This window comes from Falco naumanni, chromosome 9, assembly GCF_017639655.2.
Source record: "Falco naumanni isolate bFalNau1 chromosome 9, bFalNau1.pat, whole genome shotgun sequence".
Lineage (NCBI taxonomy): Eukaryota > Metazoa > Chordata > Aves > Falconiformes > Falconidae > Falco > Falco naumanni.
Genome location: NC_054062.1, coordinates 37,764,653 through 37,790,668, shown reverse-complemented (window position 1 = coordinate 37,790,668; position 26,016 = coordinate 37,764,653). Strand labels below are relative to the sequence as shown.

General features: G+C 43.1%; 2 protein-coding genes across 4 annotated transcripts in view; one reads left to right on the top strand and one right to left on the bottom strand.

Annotated features, from left to right (window-relative positions):
* The window catches only part of ANK3 (ankyrin 3), a 374,073-nt gene extending 365,062 nt beyond the window's left edge, over positions 1-9,011 (bottom strand). The window contains exon 1 of one of the 2 annotated variants that reach the window (XM_040605364.1): positions 8,763-9,011. Coding sequence is in view for 1 of the 2 variants with exons in the window: in XM_040605345.1 (XP_040461279.1) it covers positions 8,763-8,816 (54 nt within the window). In the remaining variant the exon portion in view is untranslated. The remainder of the gene's footprint in view (positions 1-8,762) is intronic. The other variant, XM_040605345.1, reaches the window with a different exon arrangement.
* Positions 9,012-16,301: 7,290 nt separating this feature from the next.
* Positions 16,302-25,064, top strand: CDK1 (cyclin dependent kinase 1). Of its 2 annotated transcripts, none has more exons than XM_040606936.1 (8): positions 16,302-16,398; positions 17,409-17,459; positions 18,860-19,016; positions 20,112-20,235; positions 20,615-20,785; positions 21,241-21,404; positions 21,535-21,676; positions 24,731-25,064. In XM_040606936.1, exons 2-8 carry the CDS (start codon positions 17,423-17,425, stop codon positions 24,845-24,847), a joined length of 912 nt encoding a protein of 303 aa, XP_040462870.1. In that variant the 5' UTR covers positions 16,302-16,398; positions 17,409-17,422; the 3' UTR covers positions 24,848-25,064. The 2 variants fall into 2 exon arrangements, with proteins under 2 accessions (XP_040462870.1, XP_040462871.1); XM_040606937.1 differs by lacking the exon at positions 16,302-16,398 and adding an exon at positions 17,018-17,270.
* The last annotated feature ends 952 nt before the right edge of the window (positions 25,065-26,016 follow it).

Below are 26,016 nucleotides of genomic sequence, written 5' to 3'. Positions count from 1 at the left end.
CTGATGCATATGGGGTTTTTTGTTGGATTTGTTTGATTTGCGACTCAATTAGGAACAGTAGACTGTATATCTCATTTTTATATTAAGACTATTGCTGTTTTTCCTGACATTTGATAAGACAGCTTCATTTAGGACTCTTATTGTTAGTCCTAGATTTTTCCAACCACGAAACCACACACAGGCAAATGCCTTAGTATTTTGCATACCCTTTCAGAAAGGTACTGTTTCCAGTGAGTCTCCCTAGAATGCAGGATTAGCTCCTACCTGAGGATCATTGGAAAAGTATATTGCTCTTCAGAATTGTCACATTGTTTCTGAATATATTTAGCTTGCTGTCTCTGACAGCTGAGTTAAACAATGCAGCGCTTGTTTATGAAACATTACAGAAATCAGACGAAAGTCTCAACGTACTTACGTAACATCTTCTGCAGTGATGAAACCAGGTAGCAAAGCACCCGCCTTGCTCCCCTACAACTTTCTGCCATTACTACAGCCCATCTTTCCCTAACTTCCGTAACAAAACTCTTTTGAAAACTGTGCTGTAAGCCACATCAAAATGACTAAAGGCTGAAATAAGTTTAACCTGTATCAATATAAGGAAAAGCAATAACTTCAAAAACAAGAGTACCTTTTATTCAATAAGTCATTTCACAAAGTGGTATCAGAGGGAGGGAAGACAATAAACAGACAGGGTTTTTAGCAAACAGTTACAAGGATCACCAGAGCACAGTAGGTTGGATGCACCAAGGAGGGGGAGGAAATACATAAAAGAAAGTTCTCTGCTGTGTTAGGGTACTGGGAACTAAGGCACTGGAATGAGGTGTTGAGGCTACAGGTTGAGTTCCCAGCCGAGGGTACAAGCACCAAGTCTGAAACTAAGCAAGCCTTGAGATTGAGCCTTGTGAGCTGTCTATGCTCCCGAATATAAAAGCTGAGCACCTGCACCAGTTGTGCTGTTCTACATGGCAAATTAAAGAGGCAGATGCCATTTAGGAGATTCTTGCCTTTTCATTATTCACTGTAACGTGTATCCACCAGAGGCACCTATCCCAGAGAAAGGCTGATGCATCCATTTGCAAAGTCATGACCTGTGAAATGATTTGCCTTCTCAGACACATGTGTATGTGCTCTCTCTACACTACTCTTTGAACAGGAACAAGAATAATGAAGTCAGAGAAGAATAAGAAATGAAATTGGTTCTGCCATCAGAGATTCAAAACACTGAATCACACCTATAGATCATTCACCTGCAAAATGGGGTCATCTTAGTGGCACAACAAGTCATTGCTTGTAAAAATAAATGTCACAGAAGGAGCAAGTCCATATCCTGAAACATGCTGGACTTGTTCCTGTCCTTGTCAGGTTACAGGTATGGTACCCTAAGAATTTGAGCTGAATTCCCCAAATAAAGCAGCAAAGGCTTATGAGGCTGGGGGTGGGGGGAGCAGGGACAGTGAGCACACTTCTTATTCAACAGCGTGAATGTGATGAGGTAAAGCATACCATCACAGAGGCTGAAGTTAAATAGAAAGCAAGCTGCCTATGCTACCTCAGAGCACAGTGCAGTTGCTCCACATTGTACTAGAAAAGACATGGAAAGCAAAAACTTTGGACATGTTGGTGCAGATTAAAAAAATGAAAACAAACACACATTAAAAATGTTTAAGGCCAGATACACAGAAGCCACATGGATGTTTAACTTGTCCTGATTTAAAGCTCAAGAAAACCTAAACAATCTCTTAAAATCAAGCCTAGGTAAATGTAATTCTCAGGTCAAGTGTTTTAACAGACTGTTAAGAGTGTCTTCCAGTTTTCACTTCCTTTACCTCACTACACCTTAAAGGCAACTTGCTCCACAGTTCTACATACTGGTTTAGGTACCTCAGATATTACACAAAGGAGCCATATGAGTAGAGATTTGGGACAATATTATAATTACTGTGGCTTAAATCTAATCTCTGATGAGAGATAGTCACTTACAGAAATGGCTTAAGGTAAATACAAAAACAAAAGAAAACCAAAACCACCACCAAAATATAACACACCACTTGTTTAAAAAGAGAAACTAAGTTCTAAAAATCATACTGAATCCCCCTCTTATTTTTACAGTTGTCAATAACATTTTCCTTTACAGAAGGGCACCAAGGTCACTGAAAGGTAACCAATGAGTAATTTTAAGTTTTGAGAAAGTTACCAGATTCACTCATTCCTATAGTTTTTCCTTCAAAGATTATTGTAAAGTCACTAGTACTCTTTCTGGGTTTGCTAAGTTAACTAACCTCTCCCTTAACACCCATGACTTGATTATCACTGTATGTTACTACTGTTAATTTTCAATATCATAGAATACTTCTACCTGTAATTGGATTAGTCTTCTTTAGAAATCTTTTTTAGTTTCCCTGAATGTAGTACTGACTGTTAGAACAGAAGGCCACCTGACTCATCTTTTATATTTAGTTTTTAATGTTCTATTATGTCCCAAAGATATAATTTAAAGAGCATACTAGGGTCACTTGCCCATGTATGCTTCCCCCTCCCCATTCAAAAACTCATACTTTACCTCCTCACCTGACTTTACGCATCAATCCCCAAAATACCTTCATAAGAAGGTCAGTCCTGCAGTACAGAAACAAAGCAGTCTGCTTCTTGGGATTCCTCCACAGCACAAACAGAAAGCTCTAAAATAAGGGGAAAGAAATGAAGAAACAAGGAAAAGTCTAATGACTTAATTAACTGTACTCAATAAGCAGCACCTGGACTTCTGCTGCTTACCCATCCCCCTCCATAAGCCTTGCTTTCCCATTCCAAGAGCCTGACTTTTGTGGTTTTAAGAATCCGTTGTGGGTTCACATGTAGACCAGGCTTATCTCAGCAAGAAAAATTTTCTTTTAAACTAAATTTTCATTTAGTTTAAAACTAATTTTCAATTTTCCAGCTTTGTCAGACCTATTCTCTGTGTGACTAGGAGTTCTTTTCACAGTAAGTCCAGCAATTTCAGGATTAATTTTCTTTGACCCAGTCCTAAAGCTAAACAGGTGTTTTGAGGAAACTGAACCCACACAGAAACTGCTTTGTTGCCTGAGGCTGCACTAAGCTAGAGTGACAGAAATGAGTCTGAGATTACAGGGTGGAAAAGAGAAATTAAACCCCTTGCCCCCAAAAAAGCAAGGACAAAAAACAGAAAAGCAAATAAGCTTTTAAGAGCGAGACACATGCAACAGATAAAAAAAAAGTCTACAGAATAGTCAGTTGAGGCAAAACCAAGAAAGACTCATTTGCATGTAATGTTCCTATGAAAACGTCTGAAGGATGTTTCCCACCACATGGGACTTCTAAATTCCAAATTCAGAAGAAAAATAAGGACTACTGCCTCAACATCTTCCCAATGCCAACTGCATTATAGTTTGATTTTTTTTGTATCAAATACAAATCAATTTTTTCTACAAAAACACAAATATCAATACAGTAACAGGCAAAAATTCTGACCTGACAGAAAAAATAAAAGAACAACTACTGTTGATCATTAGGTCAGGGTGTGATATTATAAATAAATACAAATAAAAGGTCATTTTACCTTTTCCAATTTCTACTCTTTCATAGAGCAAACTGTCACAGAAGCTTAAAGAAAGCAATATAGATTCTGTAAAGAGAAAACCACACACAAAATATAGCACTAGTAACAGTAGCATGCAAAGATCATAAAACTAACTCACATCTGTTCTACACAGATTATCTGAAAATGACCTTTACTAGGATTGCTTTAAAAATACTTTCCAAAAGAGATGCTATATCATAGAGGTTTTTAAACCTAAAATCAAGCCATTATGAAGACTCTCCATAAGAAACCAGCTTTCCTGTGACCTGCATAAGCTAATAACTACTCTGTCATTGCAGAATGTTATTTTAGTTTCCCCTACTAAAAAGAGCTGTCATCACAACCTGTTTAAAATAATACAGAAGATCAGTGCAGCAGCTTAGCCAGCTCTTGCTTTAGGACTAGCCCACAAATGCTCCTGACTACAGCTACACAGAACTCCTTTCATTAGCTCATAATGTTTTCCAAGTCATTATCAGATGAAAGCAATAACACCTACTGATAAAGTCATGATGCCTACATCAGATATAATACGGAAACTCTGAACAATTTCTCCTTTGAAGGGCACCAACTTAAGTATACTCCTGGAGAATAACTTTCTGAATTTTATAAGGACATTGAAGGAATTGTGGTACCTATGTCTCTTCACTAAGTCAATGGGAGCTGACCTTTTAAATGGATTTAATAGAAATTACCATCTAAGTAGTTAAGACTAAATTTGTTTCTTTGTGGGATATCTCAAGAGAATGTGGAAGAAGAACAGTCGCTACTCAAAGACTAAACAGGACTTGTTTTGCTCAAAATGCTACTAGAACTGGGCAAGAGTACACAATCATCACATGAACGAGGCAATGACTGACACAAGCAGAGCAAGGTCCCTCAGAATTTCACTATCACACTAGTCAGTATTTTAATACAGCAATTATCTTTGCCATCCTCTTCATCCTCCTTACTCATCATTCTCAGCCTGTAACATTCCCTCTCCACATCTGCATCCCAACGGCAAGGACAGCAGAAACAAGTAACTTATTTTCCATGTGAATGTTAACGTAATGTAATTCAACACTTAACAGCAAGAGCTAATAGAATTATCAATCAGGCAGCACATGTAAGACGTAACAAAGTTTTGGCATTTCTTAACTGCTGAAGATAATAGTTTGGAGTGCCTTCTTTTTCCCCTCCCTCTCCAGATTAAGAAAGCAAAAAACATGCAGCATTTCCAATTTTTGCCTTATTTTTCAAATTTTCAGTGAAGAAAGAAACGCCAATTAGTTTTATCACATTAAAGAAAAAATATATTTAATATTATTTTGAAGGGTTTGTTTTGGAAAATTCAAACTTTAAGACACTCATTTTCTTTCTTTGACTTGTCAGCATCATAAACACTTATTTAACATCACGTGTGTCAGAATTCAAGCATAAAACCCACAGAAATAATTATGTTACCCTTATGCCCCAGGTTCTATGCCACTCTTTGCTCCTCTGGAAAAAAGCTAACAAGTGCCTCAATCTGTTTTAAAATAATAATAAAAAAAGGTTCCTTGGGCCAAGTCATTGCCAAACTCCCTCGAAGAGCTAATGAAACTTTGCCTGATTAAAGACTGAAAAACAATTCTTTTCTCAGAATTAATGCAACATGTCAGTTCTTATTTTGTCATTCTGAGAGGCATGCCAAACAGGAGTATAAGTACCATTGTCAACAGCTTATCATGAAACCTAATGTATATGGGAAATATTCCCACTTCAGACAACACAGAGCAACAAAAATAATTTTTGATGGGTAATCAACCACTGGATTAGTATGTCAACAGTTTTTACACAGTGTCAAAAGCACTGAATTTTGAGAAACCAAATGTTTCATATGTAAGAACTAAACTCCAAGAACTTTGGAGTGGAGGAAAACTGGAAGAAACTGACAAAAATGTGGGATAAAACTAGAATAGATGGCAGTGGCAGGAACTTGCCTATACCGAACACTTCTCTAGAACTGAGACTCAGGTAGTCTGATCTCTATACCAGACAGGTGGTTGGGGATGTTTGTTTTTCTATTTTTGTAACTGCAGAACTACCATTTTCCTCAGATTTCAAAGACTGAAGAAAATTTATATTTATTATTGTTTTTCAGAGCAGCTATGATTGGACTTGCAGTCTTACTGTGAAATCAGTTTTCTACTTCAGCAGTAAATACTTTGTTATGAAAGAATAACGTGGTTTTCATATTGGAACAATTTGGTTTTTTCTTCCCCTGCACAACAATAGGGCCACTGTCTCCTCTTTTCCCGCCAACACCAACAAGAGGAAAAAAGTATAAAAGTTTCTCATTTCTAAAATTCAAAGTCAGATCTCCTACAAGCCATAGGCAAGCCCCAAACTTTCAGTGCTACAAATTGACCAGATATAAACATTACAGAATAAAACACAGCACTGTCCGTGACCTACAAGCACAATTAACTTACTTTTAGGTGTTGACTTTTAGTAGTACTCAGTGTTGACTTAGAACTGACATAACAGAAGACCTAAACCAAGAAAGGGCTTTCTACTCTTCCTATTGCTTTTTAAAAACACAAACTTCTGCACAAAACATTTCAGAATACACCCAAATGAGATAAAGAGCAAACAGAGCCATCCTAATAATAAACACCAAAGTAGTGCAGTAATACAAAAACATTTTTCATAGCAAGTTAATGTCTTTCTTACGCTGTTACACTGTTTGACTCCCTCTGCAAAGCTTAGAGGTTATCTTCAGAAAAACTAGAAATAGAATTTTTTTTTTAAATAAAAGGAAAATATATATTTATCCACAACAATTATTCACATGAATTTGCAAATCACTGCACTGTAACAGATAGTTCTCATTATCTTAAAAAAAAAAAAACACAATAAACATATCACCAATAAATTATTATTGAGAAGAGATGGGAGAGGTGACAATTTTTCAGTAGCAAAACTCCCCAAGATTATACTCTGGCATGTATGGACAGAGCAATGGCACAGAATAGTACAGTATCATTTTGCAACAGAAATCAAGCTAGGCACATCAGCAAATCCCCAAGTATCTAGGATATCAGAGCAAGATTGATAGTGGCACAAAAAGTTTCTTGTAAGAAAGTCAATAAAAACACTTATTGTTTCAAAGCATGCCCCCATTTCCAACACTGGGCATTAACAGTACCTCAAGAACTGAGCATCTTCCACACCTACCACGCTTGGCGAGGGAAGGGGGGCAGGAACACAGCCAACCACATAAAAAGACACCCTAAAAGTTTAAGGCCTGACCTAACAATCTTCTAAAACCAATGAGAAATCTGCTGCCCCTATGGTCTGAAAATGAGAGGTCAGAGCCCAGAGAATAAAGCCGAGTCTCCCCAACAGCCCTGAGGCTACTCCAAGCCCAAGACAGAACATAGGCAGTATGGAGACTGAGAAGAGTGAGCTTTAACAACTCGCTGCTTCAACGCTTTCAACTTCTAATTGCCTAGGCCGCAGACCTTTCAGAATAAGTTTGGAAACTGCCCACTTGGTGAACACGCAGGAGTTCACATTTTCCCCATTTATCCTTGAGCCAGCTGTTGAAAGACACGAAGCAAAAATGCGCGGGGTAGCAACACCACAGTAAGAAGAGCTGCCTTCGCATCCTAGGAGCTCTCCCAGGTCTCACGAAATAAACAAGCTATGGGCAGGCACACAGCAGCTTGCCGAGCCAAAACTTAAAGGACCTGACTGCCAGAGCTGTGCTTTACTTCTAGTTGATCAGTCCTCTTGGGGCATTAATTTACATTCCATTTTAAACCATGAACACTGGAGAGATTTGAGGGAGAAACATGAGAAACCATAGCGCTCCACAATGAGAGAGATAACCAGACAGAGAAGATGAGATATTAAATGTTTCAAGTAGTAGCAAAAGCAGTGTTAGAAGCAGGGAGGTTTAACGATTCAAAAGATACCAACCTCAACCAAAAAAAAAAAAAAAAAAAAGGAACAAAGGCTAAAGCTTATTCACCCTTGATTAATTATAGCTTTAATCTCAGAGTGTTCAGTTTTAGTTTCAGGAGTTCTGGGCATATAGCCCAATTAAAAAAAAAAAAAAAAAAATCACATTTATCATACTTTCCCAATCCCTTAAAAGTTACTTCTGCTGGGAAAAGTATCATTTTGCCGGACAGACATTGTGTAATAGGCTGAGATGTGCTCTATTTTTGCCATGAGAACACAAGTCTTCACAGTCAAAATGGATTATGCCGCTTGCGTTCAGTGGGCAGAACGTTGGACCCATTTGCTCACTCATGACACAAGGCCGCATTTGCTAGAGCAATAAACACAGCGATCACATCGAATACCTGAGGGACACGCAACACCGAGGCAAAGCTCCTTCCCCTAGCCCTGCAGCCTGCGTCGAATGCTGCGGAGGAGGGAGGGCCAGGCAGAACGCTCCCACGGCCACAGTGCGACGAAGCCTTCCCCAGCACCTTCTTCTTGCCCACCGCGCTGGGGGTGGCTTGTCACAGACACCCCGGGGACAGGGCCACCCCGGGGAACAGAGCCACCGCCTTCACCAGCCGCAACCCGCGGACCCGGATCAGTGAGCAGGCGCCGGGGGAGGAGGGAGGCGACCCCAACCCTTACCTACGAGGGCCGCCAGCCACCATCCCTCAAGCGCATGGCGGTTCTGTGGCCGAGGTGTGAAAAACGAGCCAGCCCGCCCAGCGCAGCAATGCCGCGCGCCAGCCCCTCGGCAGCCGCTGAGGGGCCGCCACGGGCCAGCGCCAGCCTGCGCACACGCTGCTGCTTCAGCACCTTCCGCCGCGGCGGGGACGGCCACGGCGGGGTGGCCGGGCGAGCGGGGAGAGGCGGCCCGCCGCCAGCCCTCACACCGGGGCCGCGCCGCTCCCCCGCCGGGGACTGCCCCGCGGCCGGGCGGCGACCGTTAACGGCCGCGGCAGCGCGAGCCACCCCAGTTCCCGCCCCCGAGGTGCGCGCCCCGCCGCCCGGGGCCGCCGTCGGTGCAGCCGCTCGCAGCCCCGGCGGGCGCCGGCCCCGCTCTGCCCGGTAGCGGCCAGGAGGAGGAGGAGGAGGAGGAGGAGGGAGGAAAGACGAAAAGCAGAAGGAGCCGCCGGCGCCCCTGCCCTGCCCGACGGCCTCGGTGCGGGACGCGGGGCTGCGCGCTCACCTGGTCTGTGCCGCCCCGTCCGGCGGGACGGGAGGAGGAGGCGGCGGAGGCCATGTTGCAGCGCTCCCAGGCACCTCACCTCGCCCAGCGCGGGGGCAGAGCCGTGCCGGGTTCACCCCCGCCGGCAGGCGGGCCTGCCCCTCGCCGCCACCGCCCCCTCAGGTGGAGCCGAGCCCCGCCGGTGCCTCTCCTCCCGCGGCGGGCAGGGCGGGGGCGGGCACACTCTGCTCCCGGGGCCCGGCCGCCCGCTCCGGGGGCCGCCGCCGTCCCGCCCCGTCGGCGGGCAGCGGGGCGCGGCCTGGAGGCTGCGGCCCCCGACGGCGGGGCTGGCCGGGCGCTGCGAGCGCCCACGAACGCCCGCAGGCGGGAGCGCCTCGCGGGCTCCGAAGGGCCGGGGAGCGCCGGAGCCCCCCAGCCGCCCGCCCGGCGCCTCACCTGGGAAAGGCGGCTGCCGCGCCGGTACAGCGCTCAGGAGGGCGCGGCGCAGGGAGCCCGGCTGGAGTTTGCTGGTCCAAAATTAAAAAGGAACCAAATCCTCCAGCTCAGCACTAATGAACTCCTCGCAACAGTTAAAGGGCTGCCCTTGGTTTTCCATGATGAATACTACAGGTGTAGTATATTTCCTATAATGCAAATGCAAAGTCGCTCAAGTGTGAAAAGCAAGAAAACAGCTGGCATAGGCAGTGCTGCACGAGCTGTGTGGGGGATGATGAGCCTGAGGGAGCCAAATTTGTCCAATTTTGTCCAGAAAAGCCACCCTGGGGGTGTTCTCCCCCCCCCCCAGCCAAAGCTGGTGGCTCTGCAGGGCTCACATGGGAGCTGCTGCGTTGATCTAAACCAGTAGCTCTACTTGTACTTTTTCCTAGTATTGAAAAATATTTTAATCAGTCTTATTAAAGTGTGTTTTACCACAGGATTTGAAATTGTAAAAATATTGTAAGCACAATTAAAATTAGTTTTATTTAAATGACTTGATCCCACCATCTTAACTTTCCTCTGCTCTCAAAAGCCTGCCTTCATGCACCCGACTTTTTCTGTTTTCATTAGAATTTGATTTACCTGTTAGCAGCGATTAAACACAACAAATGCTCTTGAGCACTAATTTACCTAGAAATATTGCTGATAACACCTTAATCCAGTTACATTTTACTACCATGGGTCTTAGTGGTGTAGGTGAAATTTACGGAGTGAGTGCCCAGCTGTATAAATTGACTGTAGCTGTTTATTTACCTTTGTGATACTATGTAACCAGCCATGGCACTACATAATTAAGTGTGATACTATGTATCTAACTTGGATACTATGTAACTGTGATACTTTGTAACTAAATGCTTGTCACTTTCTCTAAAAAGTGTATACCTTTTTTCTTAGTATCTAGGACCAAGTAGACGTCTTCAACCAAAGACCTTGGCTGTGTCTCCTATGGAGAATTCCCCAGACTGTCTTTATCCCTCTTATTTTGGATGTGACTCATTTCCTTAGCCTCCTCAGGGAACCAGGAGCCAAGGGAGATGGGGGGGAAACAGGATCACAAGCTCCACCTTGGCTAAAGGAAAGCATCGAGCAAGGCTGGTCATGCTTGTGGCTGAGCGGTACTATCGCTGGCAGTGGCAATTAGCAGCTCCGTGGCTGGGCCACACGCTATTTTTGTACAACTCACATACCACATCATCACTGCATACCACTTTCCATTGCACTTTGAGAAGGAAAATTACAAAGACTTTAATGGAATTTGCGGATTGTAAAAGACTTTAATGGAAAATTTCATTTTTATTTGAAAAGTTATTTGCAATTCTACTCTCACAATTGATAGATGGAGGCGTTTTTAAACAAATTCAAGTGTTATGTGTACATGTAAACCCAGAGTCCATTTGCACAGGCTTACATACCTCACTGTCTCATCTACACTCTCACCTGGAAGAGTATACCTTCTTTTTTGGCAGCTGGAATAATTCTCAGAGGGGAAAAAACAGTTAACTTCCTTTACCCCAGGAGGTTTCAGGTCAGGCTTCCTCAACAGGGATTTGGAATTTAGATGTGCTATTGCAGTGCATTTGATCTGATAGAGCACAGTAGCAGATGATTGTCGTAAGATGAAAAAGGATAAACAGATAAGGAACAAAGAGAAAACCTGAAGTTATTGGAAAAAAAGAGTATTATTTGTTGGAACAGCTATACCAGTAAACAGATTTCTAGCTAGCTTAATTGACTTCACCTGAAGAAGGTTGCTGATAGAGTTATATTGCTACAGCTATACTGACAGGGCCTGAAATCTGGACAAAGCCTGAGGGAAGAGGGCTTGGGATTGCCTTGTTCAGCTGGATGGCCCTGCTAACCAGCTCTTCATGTTTACCTCAACCCCAGTCTCCTCCAGCCAGGGGGGACTGCTTGCCTGCGTGGGGGCCAAGAGCTGAACTCCAAATGTAACTCTGAAAGCACCTCTCCTGCTCCTAATTATCCAAACAGCAACTAAAAAGCAGTTTATTGGGTTCTGCCATTTTTCTTCTTGGCTTGTAAGCCATGTGAAATGCAAAAGCTAGAATCAGGAAGCACCCACCTTTCCCTAAGTTTGGTTTTACAGGGTTCAGGAGTGAAAGCTGTGCCCAACTGAAGTTAATGGGAGTTTTGCCAATGACTTTGGCAGAGCTTGGCTTTTTTCCCAGATGCTCTAGAGAAACAAAAGGTGCCTTTTTTTTTTTTTTTTTTCTTTTCCTTTTTCTCTCCCCCACCCCCCATCCTGGCACATATTCCCTGTTCACCTCTCTAGTTTAATTACAATTATTAAAATAAAAACCAGGTTGGGTGTTTGTAGATATTTCTCTAGAGGTTTGTACATAACCAGCTGCGTGTCCCACAATAAAGGAAAATCCACACTGGTAGTGAAGCATTCCCTACTGTGGGAGAGGAGTTTGGCAAACTCAGAGCTGAAAGAAGGTTTCAGACTTTACATCCACTGATCACACAGATTTCAGCCTCTGGAGGTCAACCCCAACACACTCACAGGGGACTCTGCGCATCCCTCTGCTCCCTCCCGCAAGCTGCCTGCACACCATGATCTCTGCTTGCTCCTCTGCTGCTGCTGCTGCAAAGGTCATGGTAAAACTTCCTCTGATTTCAAATTCAGCCAAGGTTTCCTCCAGGGAGATACAAGCTCATGAATAACCACCACACTGACATTCCTTCTGTCTACAATTTCATTATTTGAAATGAAGGGATGGTTTATGATGTTTTCATTAATGTACTCATATAAATCAAACACCAAATCAATATTTGGGTTTTTTAGGTAAAATGGTTTAGTGCATGCTACACACTATGCTGAAAAAAAACCCAAACTTAAAAATAATTTAAACTTAATTTCAAGTACTTTATATGCATTTAAAATATTTATAGTCATGCTTTCAGGAGACAGTGATGATGCAGTTTCTTTTTCCTAGCAGGTTCCATCCTTTTGCTTTAGTTTCAAACACATCTCAGGAGCTTTTTGCTTTCTGGGATCCTGTTAAAACGGTAATACAGGATGAGAGCAGGAGCTGAGTTCTCCAGGATTCTTGATAGTGGGAACTGTCCTGCACAACAAGAGGCATGTAACAGGTTAAATGCATCACTTGAACAGTGCATTAAAGAGATATCATCCCTCTATTATTATCCTGCTGTCCTGAATGCTACTAAATCTCTCCTACTGTACTTTTGGATTGTCATACTAACAAAAGAGGTTTTTGTTTTTAATAAATGTTAAAAGAAGCCAATCAATGTTTGTATTTATCTGCTTCTGAGTACAGTGAACACAACCTATTTTAGACATCCTCACTGGTATTAACAAACCAGTTGACCCTTTCAACCACATCATTATGTAAAAGACAGAATACTCTTTCTCTCTTCCTTACAGTGATGTTATTGCTGAGGAGAATATGATTAGTGTACAAAAGACGATTTTGACTCTTGCAGCTGCGCTATGCTCAGCATAGGCGAAGTTGTTCAGAGTATTACACTGAGTTCTTAGCCACAAATACAACTGTAATACTATAATCCAAGCTTGGCATTGTACGCCTGATCCTATCTATATGGCTTGCACAAATAGCATTGCTATTCAGCGTTCAAGCAAGTTCATGCAATTCCAAGTTCAAGCAAGTGGAAATTTTGGATGCTGAAGAGGTACGTGCCCTTTGCCCATTTAGATAAATAAAATGGTAATTAATGTTGTATTGTTAAGGCAGACCTAGATTCCTTTACTGTTTGCCTTGGGAGCTTTCCCTCAGTTTTGCACTTGGATCCATGTTTTGCTGTAAATGGGAGCAGCAGTCCTAGGGATTCCCACATCTGTACATCTCTGTCCTTCTGCGCCTCAGTTTTCAGCAGGCTCACTGCTACTATTCCTTCAAGCAGAACAGTAAATCCCTCCAAACACAAAAGTCAATACAAATGTAGTTGTATCACTCGTCTTGGGCAGTATCATTAGTGACTGCCATGTCTAAAGCAATAATCAACCCGAGATAAGCACCATCCAGTCAGAAAGGAGACATGATTTATATCCTAAGGATACACAGACAAGAGTGAGAGGGAGGAAAATGCTGGGTAAGCAGAACTGTCAGACTGATATTTGACAAGTTAATGTCATGACAATCTATACTCACATGTACTCTGCCTCGTAAGCAAGCGAGCTCAAGCTTGCTCTAGCTCTCTTTGCAGAGAGGGACAGAGAAAGTGAGTGTGGAGAGTGTGGGCATGGAGCACGTAGCGCTTCTGTCGGTGTACGTGGAGTTATGCCACACACAGCTGTGCTGTGAAGTGACAGGGACAAGCTGAAGTTGGCATAAGCTGCTTTTGGCCAATAGCCACTGCCACAGCCACTGAGCACTCAGCGTGCACTAAAGGTGAAGCAACCTCCGTCGTTCTTGAAGGGAACCGTTGCACACAACAGTACTTTCTGTTGCTATAAGGTGTTGGTACACAGCTGCTAGTCCACGGAACAGGGGGACTGCAGCAAAACAATTTCCCTGAGCCACTTCCCTGTGATGATGCCAGCACAATTTGTACACAGAGGCAGAGTCACTGGAGCAGATGAAAAAGCAGGGGCAGTGACGCTTGGCTTTGAGTGCGACAGCGATCAGGTGGATCTCAAAGCCATCTACCTCTTTGTTTTTTTCTAAAGGTATCAGAAAAGGCTAAACTTGTCACCCCAGTCACCAGTGGAGGGGACCGCCGCCTTCTGCAGGTTACCGTGCTGTATGCCACTGGTGGTGGAGCAGTTCCCTTGCGCTTGAAACAGAAGCAAGGCTACTGGGCTCCTGCATAGGAGACAGCTGTTCTCCTTCCACCAGCTTTCCCTCTGGTGCCTGCTGGTATTCACTGCTCAAAACTCCTAAGGTGATGGGATATATGGAAAAAGACATATTCTCAAAAAATGTGAAAATTCAGTGAGCACTCTGAGAATGAATGGTTAGTGTCCAGCAGAAATTACTGTATGAGTACAACTAAGAAACGTGTGTATACTTAAAGTAACATTGGTTAGTTTTAGGTTAATAGGTTAAAAACAGGGGAAAAAAAGTAACTTTACTTTCAAGAAAATTCAGGTCAGTGTATTCAGTACATTCAGACAATATATTTTATATACAAATGTAATCTGTATATATTTTAATACAACATTAATTTGTAGTACCAAATGTTCATTATACTGCTAACCCCCCTCCCCAAAGTTAACGAAGGTTACTATATGTCTGGCATTTCCAAGACATGTTTTCTTTTTATCTGAAGGAAAACTTGGACTTTGGCCACCTTCCTACAGTCTCTGCACAAGGATTAGTGGGGCAGAGTCAGCAGCATTAGCCCCTGCCCAGTGCCGGCTATGGAAAGCAATCCCCCCTGAGCTGCCAATGCTGCCAGTGCAGAGATGCAGAGCCAGGCACGAGGGACATGTCACACACCCCTCGCCTGGGCTGTGCAGCTGGTCCCTGCACACCACTGCACCTGGCCTGGCCTGGCCACAGCTGAGTTACATCGGGAGGAGTTTCCCTGCGGCTGTGCAGGGCAGAGCACATGGACCCCTTCCCTATGAATTGCACAAGCTGCCAGGCTGTATTTCCATCTGGGGTTTCCTAGAGATACAAAAGCCTTGTTCTAGGCAGGTAGATCTCCAGCAAGTGCTGGGAATACAACTATTCAAGGTAAACAGAAACCTGAGAGCATGCACACTGTGCGCTGCAAAAATTCCCCAGGGAGTGGAAGATTTTTACCCCGATACGTATGTACGTTGGTGGAGATGAGCTGGCTCTCACCTTTGCCATGGGCTAGGGAAGAGAAGAAGGAAGCACACCATAAACAGTCCTGCCTGCTGGAATCACCCTCCCAAAGAAATGTCTTTAGGGGAGAAGTTCTATTTTTTGGTACGTTTTGTACATACAGCAGCCAGCTCTGCTTACATTTAAGAGAAGCAGCAACACCATCCTTCAAGGATGTTGTAAACTGTTGCAGTGAATTAAAAAAATGCAGTTACTTCAGCAACGCGGAGTGGTGCTTGTATCTCACTCCTGCAGGGACTGTAGGTTCCCACAGAAGTGTGCTGGCCCAGGACCATCGGTGCCAATGAGAAGCGGATACTAGTGTGGGTCAGCAGCAGCACAGAATCCAGTGAAACTATCCTGTAGGGGAAAGATCTATCAAACTATAGGCTTTGCAAATCTGTTTAGCATTGTAGTTTCTAAATAACACAATTTTGCAATGTTTGGAGTAGTATTTTCCCAGTTGTTTTTTTTTTGGGGTGTGTGTGTGTGTGTGTTTTTTTAATATAACTGTATTGCATTACTACTTCCCCAGGTATTAATGGTGTGTGGCTGCAACTTCCAGAGCACTCTCTGAGCAAAGCCCACATGCAGGTGCCTCTCTAGTCACACCCACACCCACCCCCCACCCCGCCCCTTCTTTCAGAAGCTGTGACAGCGTAGGGACTAATTGTTCTTAATCTGGGAGCAGCGACACAGAACTCCAGTTTGCCTGCAGACTTGTGTCCCGGCTTCCGGGGAATTAAGTTGTGCAATGACCTTTTATTAAGGCATGGACTTTACAGCTTCAAAAGTCACAGCAGCAGTACTTCACCGATCAGCACCCTTGCAGGCAGAAATAATGAATTTATGCTTTGGCCGACCTCGGCACCTAAATCTAAAAGACTTGCTTGATTAAAAGGAGCAGCTGCCGCCATAAGCTTAGCTTGATCCAGATAAGATTATACTCTCCATACCATGCAAACGGAGCGGCTAACGCAGCGAGCGGTTGGCAGCGCAGCCCCTTGCACGCATGCCCTCGCATCTCACCGCTAGGGCAAAAAGGCTTCGGACTATAGGGAACCACCCGCCCGCGCCACCTGCCTGCCTCCCCCTGCACTGGCCGCGAACCAAGCGGACGCCCTGCACGTCCTCAGTTTGCCGCGCCCGGCCGCGCCAGTTCTAGCACTGAGGCAGAAGCCGCCTTTCAGCCTCGCTTTGGCGCCGCCGGAACGGCGCGCTCTGATTGGCCGCTTTGAATCATCTCGGCGCGGCGCCATTGGCGGCGTTCGGCGGCGGCGGCGAGTTCGAATGCGGCACGCCCGCCCCCAACGAGCCGTGGGACGTCCGCGCGGCGCGGAGCGGCCTCGGCGGCGGCGCAGGTGAGGAGCGGCGGGAACGGCGGGAACGGCGGGAGGGTGCGGGGCCTGCGGGCCGGCCGGCCGCCCCGGAGCGCCGCTTGGCCGCGGCGGAGGCTGCTCTCTCCTCCTCTCACGCCGGTTCGCGGGCTCAGCCCGCCGCTCCCGGCCCGGCAGCGGGGCGAGCGGCTCACCGGCTGCCGCGAGGCCGGCCCTGGCTGTGCTTTTGCGGCGCCCAGCCGCCACTGCGGGCCCCTGTCCCCGCCCGGTGCGGGCAGGGTCGCCCATGAGGCCCGGGGAGGGAGGTGGGCGAGGCGGCTACCCTTCCAGGGGTGCTCGGAGCCTCCGCTGGGTCCGTACCGGCGGGTGCGGTGTCGCGTCCCACGACGGCGGGGCAGGAGCGGGGCCGCGGCGGCAGCGCGTCCCCGACGCCGGCTGCCCCCATTCGGGTGGGCGCCTGGGCCGGAGCCGCGGGGCCGCGTCACTTCCCGGCGCTCTCCGGCCCCTGCGGGCTCGCGCCGCGCTCGGTGGAGGGGTCGCGGCGGCGGGGAGGTGCGGGGTGCCGGTTCTACCAGGTGCTGACGCCTCCCGGGGCCTTGTGCCGCTCAGCGTAACTCGGGCTGGCGGCTCTGCAGGGCGCTTGTGGTTGCCCAGCCATCGGGGCTGGCGGCCCCTGTCGTTGCTAACACCAAACCCGCGACTGTGGGTAGCAGGGCTCCTGGTCCTGAGCAACTGTGGAAAACTGGTGAGTGTGGCGTCTTCCCTCAGTTGCTTGGAGGCGCTTTCCTCGCAAAAGCTTTTTTCTCCTTTTGGGTTTGTGCCCACTCATACTTTGGCAGGCGGTTTTTCTAGTTGCAACCATGAATGAACCCTGGGGTTTTTTGTTGAGGAGAACGGTAAGTGTTCCATGTTGCATCCTAATTATGTAAGGTGAAACTAGCTTCTAAAGGCCTGGCATAGCTCCAGGGACTTGGCTGTGTTCAGGACGGCAACTGTTCACCCCACCATCATGGGTTTTCTCCTCTTCGTTTCAGGGATAACAGGAGAAATGGATGATTACACAAAAATAGAGAAGATTGGGGAAGGTAAGTGTGAGGAATAGGAAGCCTTGTCATGCCCCACAGTCTGAGTTAACTGAGTGCCATTGAAGCTATTGGAGGAACTACAGAGATTCAACCAACTGGCAAAATAATTACTGCAGTAAACCACAAGCTTGTCTCTATATGTAAAGGCTTTGAGTGCCCTTCTTTTGAGGGTTATGTGGTCCATTTGAAGCAACTGATCAGTGTTGAGGAGCATCTACCTTCATATTGATGGATAATAGTAGTGTACTTCTCCTTCAAGAGGGGAAGAAAACGTTCTGAGGCTTGAAGCCAGCTTTCCAGTTTAGGAAGCTCCCCCATTCCTTTGTGTATGAACTTGTTTACCAGTTGCTCCTGAAGCTGTATTGCGTGGCATACTTACTTGCTTGGAGTGTCTGGTGGGGAGCTGTGGTTTGTTGATTGTTGTGCTCAGATTATATCCAATCACTGTGCTTGTCAAGGGAATGAGCAGATGGTAAACCTCTGTGGAGAAGTGAATTTTAACAATTAATTTATGATGAGGCAATAAGAAGATTGCTTCAATGCACATTAGCCACAAACCCCCTTTCACTGGAAATCCAGCCTATGTTAAACGTAGAACTCGGTGTGTTTTATAATGCTTTAGCCTTATGTAGAATTTGCAGTTCATTACTCTGAGGTAACAGCGAAATGTATGGGCTTGGATCTTGCAACAAGGTGTCATAACTGAAGCCTTGCATATGTATACTTTCTTCCTGAAAGAAACTATTTTGTTGGAGCTTAATCTGAGGGACTAATGCTTCAAGAAGGGTGAAACAGGAATACTTAAGCTGTCTTGGTTTGTTGAGGGTTCTACTTCTGTGAACACTGATGGTTAAAGTATTACTACTGGTTCCAATTTTAACTTCTACTGAGACGCACAGCACTACCCTCTCTCCAGCACTGAGGGTTGTGCTAGAGTTATTTCCATAGATCTGACCGATGGATGGATGGATCCCTGCAGAGAGAGTGCTACTTCTTTTGCAGCCAAACTTTTAATGTTTTAGCATGATGTATCAATGGTAAAATCATAACCCTTTGGGGATGAAAACATATAGTGATCTTGCCTGAAAGTTGATCAACCTGAAACTCAAATAGTATCTGATTTTAGAACTACATCTTCCAAATACTCACGTTTCACACTTAGCCTACCATGTACCCTGTCCTAACAAATGATGCTGTTCATGGATGGCATGCTTGAGACAAACAAAACTATTGCATGGTTAAACTGCCAAAATGAAGTAGTTTGTAATCAAGCCAAATAGTTAAACAAAAAATACTTGATTGCAAGGACTCTTGCCTTTGTTAGCAGTTCTTACTTGCAGTGATTTACTTGTACCTGAAGCTGGTATTTCCTGTATGCGTTTCACTGTCTTTTTGTTCAGGTACCTATGGTGTTGTGTATAAAGGTCGTCACAAAACCACAGGCCAAGTGGTGGCAATGAAGAAAATACGTCTAGAAAGTGAGGAGGAAGGCGTTCCAAGTACTGCTATCCGAGAAATTTCTTTATTAAAAGAGCTGCATCATCCCAATATAGTCTGGTATGCATATACTGGTATTTAGCTATACACTTTGAAGGGTGCTAGGTCACTTCAGATAAGAAATTATTTTTCTACCATTCTAGTGAGGTGGGAGCTACTCTGCTTAATACAGTATTTGCTTTACAGCAAATAGCTATAGTCCCAAATCCCATGTTTATGCCATTTTTCCAACTGGGACTTCCTCATGCTGCCTCTTCCCATTCTAGAAATCTAACTTTTGCTGATTTTTGTAATCGGGTCAATTATTTTCAGAATGGTTATTGTTAGAGTGGAAACAGCATACCTCATGAGAACTGGTTGAAGCTGTTACTTTAGTTGGTCTCAGAATTTTATTTGCCACTGTGGAATAGACCACTTGGCTCTAGTGTTCTTACATGAGCCTCTGTCATCAGTCATTTCCTTGCTGCTTTGTAGCAGAAATTTACATGTTGTGTTATGATGCTGGCATGTCTGAGCTATGAGTGAAACTTCCATCGGTGATTACTTGACATTTAAAATTGATTGCAGCTATTGTCTTTCCCCCAAAATATTTGCTTACTCTTTAATGCAGCAAAATACTTTCTCTCCAATGTGCCTGAAAATTGGCCATTTCCAGCCATGTAGTGACTAATTGTATGTATACTTGGGTTTAGGAACCCTTGTAATCTATTAAGGATGAAGGAGGTACTTAAAACTGAAAATCCTGCAGTGTCTACTAGGTTCCTATTATTCCCTGAAGTCCACCTAGTAATTCAGGCTCTGCTATAAGTCGGCTTCAAACAGAAGCTAGGCACCAACACCCACAGTCTTTTTTCTTTTTTTTTTCTCCAAGGCAACAGTGTGTTTTCCTCAGACTTCCTGTGTCTAATACTAGGCGTGAGGAAGTGTAAGTTTAATGGGAAGCATATAGGTTTTTATCTCAGTCTGACGCTATTTCAGATACGCTTGATTTTCCAGATGACAGTGTAACTCACTGTTAATCTTTGAAGACTGAAAGCTTTTTAAGACTTTTATAATAGGAACTTGGAAACGTCAGCTTATATCCCTGTTGAGAGGGGAAATGTAACCATGAGTCTGTGCATTTTGCAATGGAGTTGATCATGACTCAATTTTTAGTCTTCAGGATGTTCTTATGCAGGATTCAAGACTGTACCTTGTCTTTGAATTCCTCTCCATGGATCTCAAGAAATACTTGGATACTATTCCATCTGGCCAATATTTGGATCGTTCACGTGTTAAGGTAATGAGGACAATTTCTTAATATGAGAGAAGCTAATGGAAAGATCACCTACAAAGCTATAAGCAGGTCTTTTTGGTATAAGTATAATAACTCCTTGAGAAGAAATGAAAGGTTAAAGAAGCAGCTGTGGGTAATAAATGTGAGTTTTGCTCTCAAATGCCACTTAAAATTCTTTTAATTACTGAAATTAAACTGCCTTAAATGAAGCTTAAGTATTAATTTGTGTGGCTTTATGATATTAATGCAACATCTGCAATGCTTTGGCTCTCTGTATCCTACTACTATGGGGAGATCTAATGTAAGGAAACAGCTTTATGTTGCAGAACACTAACGTGTACTAAAGGTTACTCCTTTTTTTTTTCTACTTTCTCCTTTCTAGAGTTACTTGTATCAAATCTTGCAAGGTATTGTCTTCTGCCATTCAAGAAGAGTTTTGCACAGAGACTTAAAACCTCAGAATCTCTTAATAGATGACAAAGGAGTGATTAAACTGGCAGACTTTGGATTGGCCCGAGCCTTTGGAATTCCAGTGCGGGTATACACTCATGAAGTGAGTTGGAACATCCTCTTGGTGATTTTGACAATACTTGCTAGCTTCCTGGTAATAACTGAGTATTACACAGCTGAAAAGAATCAAGGAGTTTTTGAAGTCATAAACTAACAGTATTAAAAAGTTTTATTTCGGTTTTGTTTTACTCAATGGCTTTCTGTCTCCCTGACTGTTGTTTTAGTCTAAAGTTCCAAAGCATCTTATGAATCCTGCTTTTAACTTGAGAATGAATCAGGCCAGAACTCATTGCTTGCTAAAGGCAACTACTGCAATGGAGTTTTTTGGATTTGTCTATAAATGAAGTTTGAAACTAGTATTTTCACTAAAACTTCTAGCACTGACTATTATTTTAACCAAAAACCTGTGAATGCTACTTAACATATGAGCCATTGCACTTCCAGTCAATTAGAGGACCTGATCCTATGAACTTAAAAAAATATTTCTATGTTTAACAGGTAGTGACGCTGTGGTACAGGTCTCCAGAGGTGTTGCTGGGATCTGCTCGTTACTCTACCCCTGTAGATATATGGAGCATAGGTACCATATTTGCTGAGCTGGCAACTAAAAAGCCGCTTTTCCATGGAGACTCAGAGATTGACCAGCTCTTCAGAATCTTCAGGTATGTCAAGCTAAACTTTTCCTTGCTACTTGTGCGGCTTTGCGCGACAGAGCTGTGTGCTTATTAAAACCATAGCAAGATGTACAGATCTGAGACTACACTGCTTAATATTTTGCTTATGCTTGCACAGAGCTTTAGGGACCCCCAACAACGAGGTATGGCCTGAAGTGGAATCTCTGCAAGACTATAAAAACACTTTCCCAAAATGGAAACCTGGCAGCCTTGGAACACATGTCAAAAACTTAGATGATGACGGGCTTGACCTGCTGGCTGTAAGTAGTCTTTCTTAAATTGCTGAGTAAGAAACTGAACAGGTAATTTTAAAATACTCCAGAACACACAAAGCTATACTAATCAGTCTTGGCTAGAATGAAGATGTAGAGACCTTCAAACTACCAGCAGTGGTATGGGCTGTCATTCTTGTAGAACTGACACTGAGTGACACTCACTCCCTTCATAAATAATAGATGACAATACTACTCTTCTCATAAAGCACTTACACCTCAGCTTTTTTTATACTAATCATCCTCACTTTCAAGTTGAACCTGGATTAGCATTTACAATCAGGTCTAAATGAAGGCTTCTGTCCACAAACTGTAGCTGTCACCTTCCTGCTGCCAGCACTAATTGTAATGTGGCTATATGACTGTGATCCAGTTGAAAATGTTTTTCTTTTAAGGTAGCATGTAGATTAATCTTAGTGGGCTCATTTTGGTTAAGCTTTCATGGTGGTCAAACTGAATAAACAAAGATGGAAACAGCTGAATTTATTGATTAGCTGTGAAACCAGGGGCTTAGTCTAAGTTGGCCTATAGTATCTGTCTCAATTGCCTTTAAATGTTTTTGACTGTGGTGGGTTAACTTTTAATTGGTGTATTTTGTTTCTAGTATGAGTCTAGTTCTCTGGCCATGCAGTTGAAGTATCACACTAAGCTTTTATTTGACAAGCTCTTCATCAGGCTTTTCCATGTAGTGCCCTTCCAGCTCACGTGTTGCCACTGCAGACTAATTTAGATCACACATCAGGTGTGATCTTAGATGTACCTAAGTGTGAGAATGTGCCTTGGTGATTTACCCTTTTGCTCTCCTAAAGATGCATTTACACAGTGCAGACTTATGTATGGGGGGTGTGGGGTGGGTGCTCTGTGTCTTAAAATAAGCTTTATTATCCATATTGGTACAGCTATAGCAAAATACTCTGAATGAAGCAGTGTTGCCAAAGAATCTCAAATAACCACAATTTCTCACAGTTTTTCTTTGTGAGAACAGAGCCACAGTTCAGACTGACAACCTGAACATTTGTTAAACGTAAAATTATTTTGGATAGCTCTCTGAATCTTGTTTTACAGAGACAACTGACTTAAGCTGGGAATAATCCCACTGACAGCGTGATGAGTAAATCAGTTTGAAGTAGAACTGTTTCTGATTGTACTTACAAACTAAGATAAATTGAACAGGCAAGAAAATCTTATAGTCATGTAACTGGCCTGCTAAGTACTCATCTGAGCTTAGTTGTGGCTTCATTGTGCAAAACCCATGTTCTGGGCTGCTGCTAATAAAGGCCAAAAAATTACTAGTTTCTCAAATGGTGGTAACACAATACTAATCTCAAAGCATACTAAATTCTCTAAAATCTTGTATAATTTTACCTTCAATAAATGTTGACATTTTAGCTTCCTATTAATGCCTGGTGACTGGAATGGCTGAACTCTTAGGCATCTGGAATCCATTTAAATTTCCTATGGCACTTTTAAGCCTGAAGTAGTAATATGACTTTAAAGGCAATGAAACTGAATATTTCATTCTAGAGTACAAGCCCAAATGTGTCAATGAAGATGTTAATTTCTCCTTCTATAGATGATTGCAGATGGAAGTGGTATGTAAAATAGTTATCTCTGAAAATGGGTCACATATTTTTGTATTGAGACCAATTGCTTGAGTCAGGCTGTAAACTTAAGACCTTCATAATCTAAACTACTTCTGGGGCCAGGATTCCAAAGCACTTAATGGCTGTCATCAAAAGCTTTGGTCTATCAGAAATGAAGTGCCAGGAAAAGCTATGTTTCAGGCTGCTCAGAGGAGAAATGGTCACTTAATCTATCAGCTGAAGTGCTGTAGCCTCAATGTCAAAGCATCCCCTTTTCAGAGAAATTTGTGCCTTTTTTTTGTCCGAGTCAATTTCAAGAAAAACTTTGATATTGGTATTAGCTATGGGATACTGTTATTCTGCGGTATAGCTAATGGGAACCTGTCACAAGGTAAAATTGGACATGCAAGGTTAAATCTAGAGACTCTGTTGCATTTGGCAGGAGTTCAGAGAACATAAATGCAAATTTAGTGGTTTAAATCAACTTGGAAGGCTCCCTGTAGGATGAAGTCTAAAGACAGTTAAATGTCAAGACTGAATACTGGGCAGAGTAATATTGGTTAAGCTTTTTTTCTGGAAAACAAACTTGTTGTGGGGATGGCAAAGAAGCAGCTGGTAGAATCCTGGTTATTTGAATTTGAAATGTACTTTCCTTTAGTAAAGAGGAGTAAAAGCAAAAAGACTTTGCAGACTTGGCTAGTTTTAGACCTAGTAGAAAACTGCAAAATGCTTTATTCCTTTCTTTTGCAGCTGGTTGTATGATATAAACCGCAGACTCTACATTAAAGCTCGTAGCAAAACAGTCTTGCCTGTTCTGTAAAGTTCTGAGGGCTTTCTGGTGGCTGTGACATCCCCTCAATTTCCTTTCAGCTTTATAATAAAGTCTTCAGTTGAAGTAACTTACTGCAAAGAAACTCTGTGTTTCTTCAGTTCTACCTGTTTGCCTGCTATTTCCCTATTTGGATTTTGAAACAGGGATCACTCATTTTAACTGAAGTGCTGCACCAAGCAGTAATAGCAATTTGACATCAGTTTCTTCAATCTCAGTTTAACAATACAAGTGTAAGACCACTTGTCTTTGGTAAACATGTTGGGCTCTAACAGCTTAAAGCTTGATTTCCCTTAGTCGAGAAGCTGACACAAATAATTATTGCCACAATGTCTGGTTCTAGATTTAGTTTGGTGCATGTGGTACCCAGATGCATGCATGGGCCTGGTTATTGAATAGGAGAATACATGTGTCCTTTACTTCCTGAGATGTTATGCACTGCTACTGACCTACTACTGACTTGTAGGTGGAAATAACCTCTCTCCTTCTACAAGAAATTGTGGAACATGGCGGGGACAACTTCTCTTTATGATTTATTATTATAATTACTATTACTGTGGTTAAAAATCTACCTATTTTAACAATACTCCTATTTCATGAGGGAGTAAATGTGTTTTCTTTTTCTTCCAGAAAATGTTAATTTATGATCCTGCAAAAAGAATTTCTGGCAAAATGGCCTTGAACCATCGATATTTTGATGACTTGGACAAATCCACTCTCCCTGCTAATCTGATTAAGAAAGAGTAGGCCTTTGTATGAAATCAACCAGAGTGAAATAATTGTGATTTCTTTTACTATTAAGTCTGTCTGTAACTTGTATGTCTGTCTCTAAAACTCTTTAGTTTGTTTTCATTTAAGTGTTATCTAAATGTAAATATTAACCTATTAGTCCTAAGTTCAAATACAATGCAAGTATTGTTGCCGTTAAGACAATGAACTTTCAATAAATAAAGCTTTAAATCCAGTGAAGGACTGAACTTTTTTCTAGACTGTGGGTGCTCAACAGAAGGACTCTTTTCCTTTGGAATGTGCTGGTAAGGTATCACTTGTCTGAAGAAAAAAAAGCAACTAACCTACTAAATGGCTGTTCTTGATATGATAGGAAAATATAATAGGATATTCCTCAAAAGTTTGAGTTGTTTCAGTATAATGGTCAGTTAAAATTTTGCTTAAGCATGGCAACCAATGTAAATTGAGTTATTTTGAACTGAAGAATTGCAACTTACTAAAGTCAAGTAGATGGCCAAACTTGGTTTAGGGTTTGAGTTTTTGAAGGTATTGCAAATGATGATTTAGAAAAAATCCTTGCTCCGCATGCTTTTCTGTTATCTTGAAGGTCTGAGAATTTACCTCGATGTTGGCATGTTAACTTGTGAACTGGCATAGTTCTAACTCCTGGACCGGTTAAGGTATGATATCGTCAATTTTATATTGACTGCCTAATGCCAATGTGTAACTGCTTAACAGGGCCCCTTCCAACTGCTAACAGTGATACAGTTCTCTGGATCTCGTTAAAAGTAGAGCCCCTGGATTATGCTTCAACTTGAAAATTAGTCTGTCTTTATATAGGAATAGTCAAGTAAATGTTGGCTTAACATGACTGCTAGGAATTGCAATCATCGCTTAACTTTACAGGTGAATATCATAAAAAGTTCAAAATTCAGAGGTATATACTAATTGATTGTATGTTAGGTACCCAGTTACTCCCTCTTTTGGCTTTCAGATACATCGGTAGGAATGGAGTGCACATCTGGCTTAGGTTTCATTGGGTCTAAGCACTGGTGCTTGCTGGTTAGGGGCTAAAGCTTGCAGCAAAGTGTGGAATTGTAATGAAAAGATTTAACCTGTTAAGTTGGGCATGTGAAAGGAACAAAACATGCCTCTCTGTTTATGAAGAGTTCATAAAAGCCCTGCCC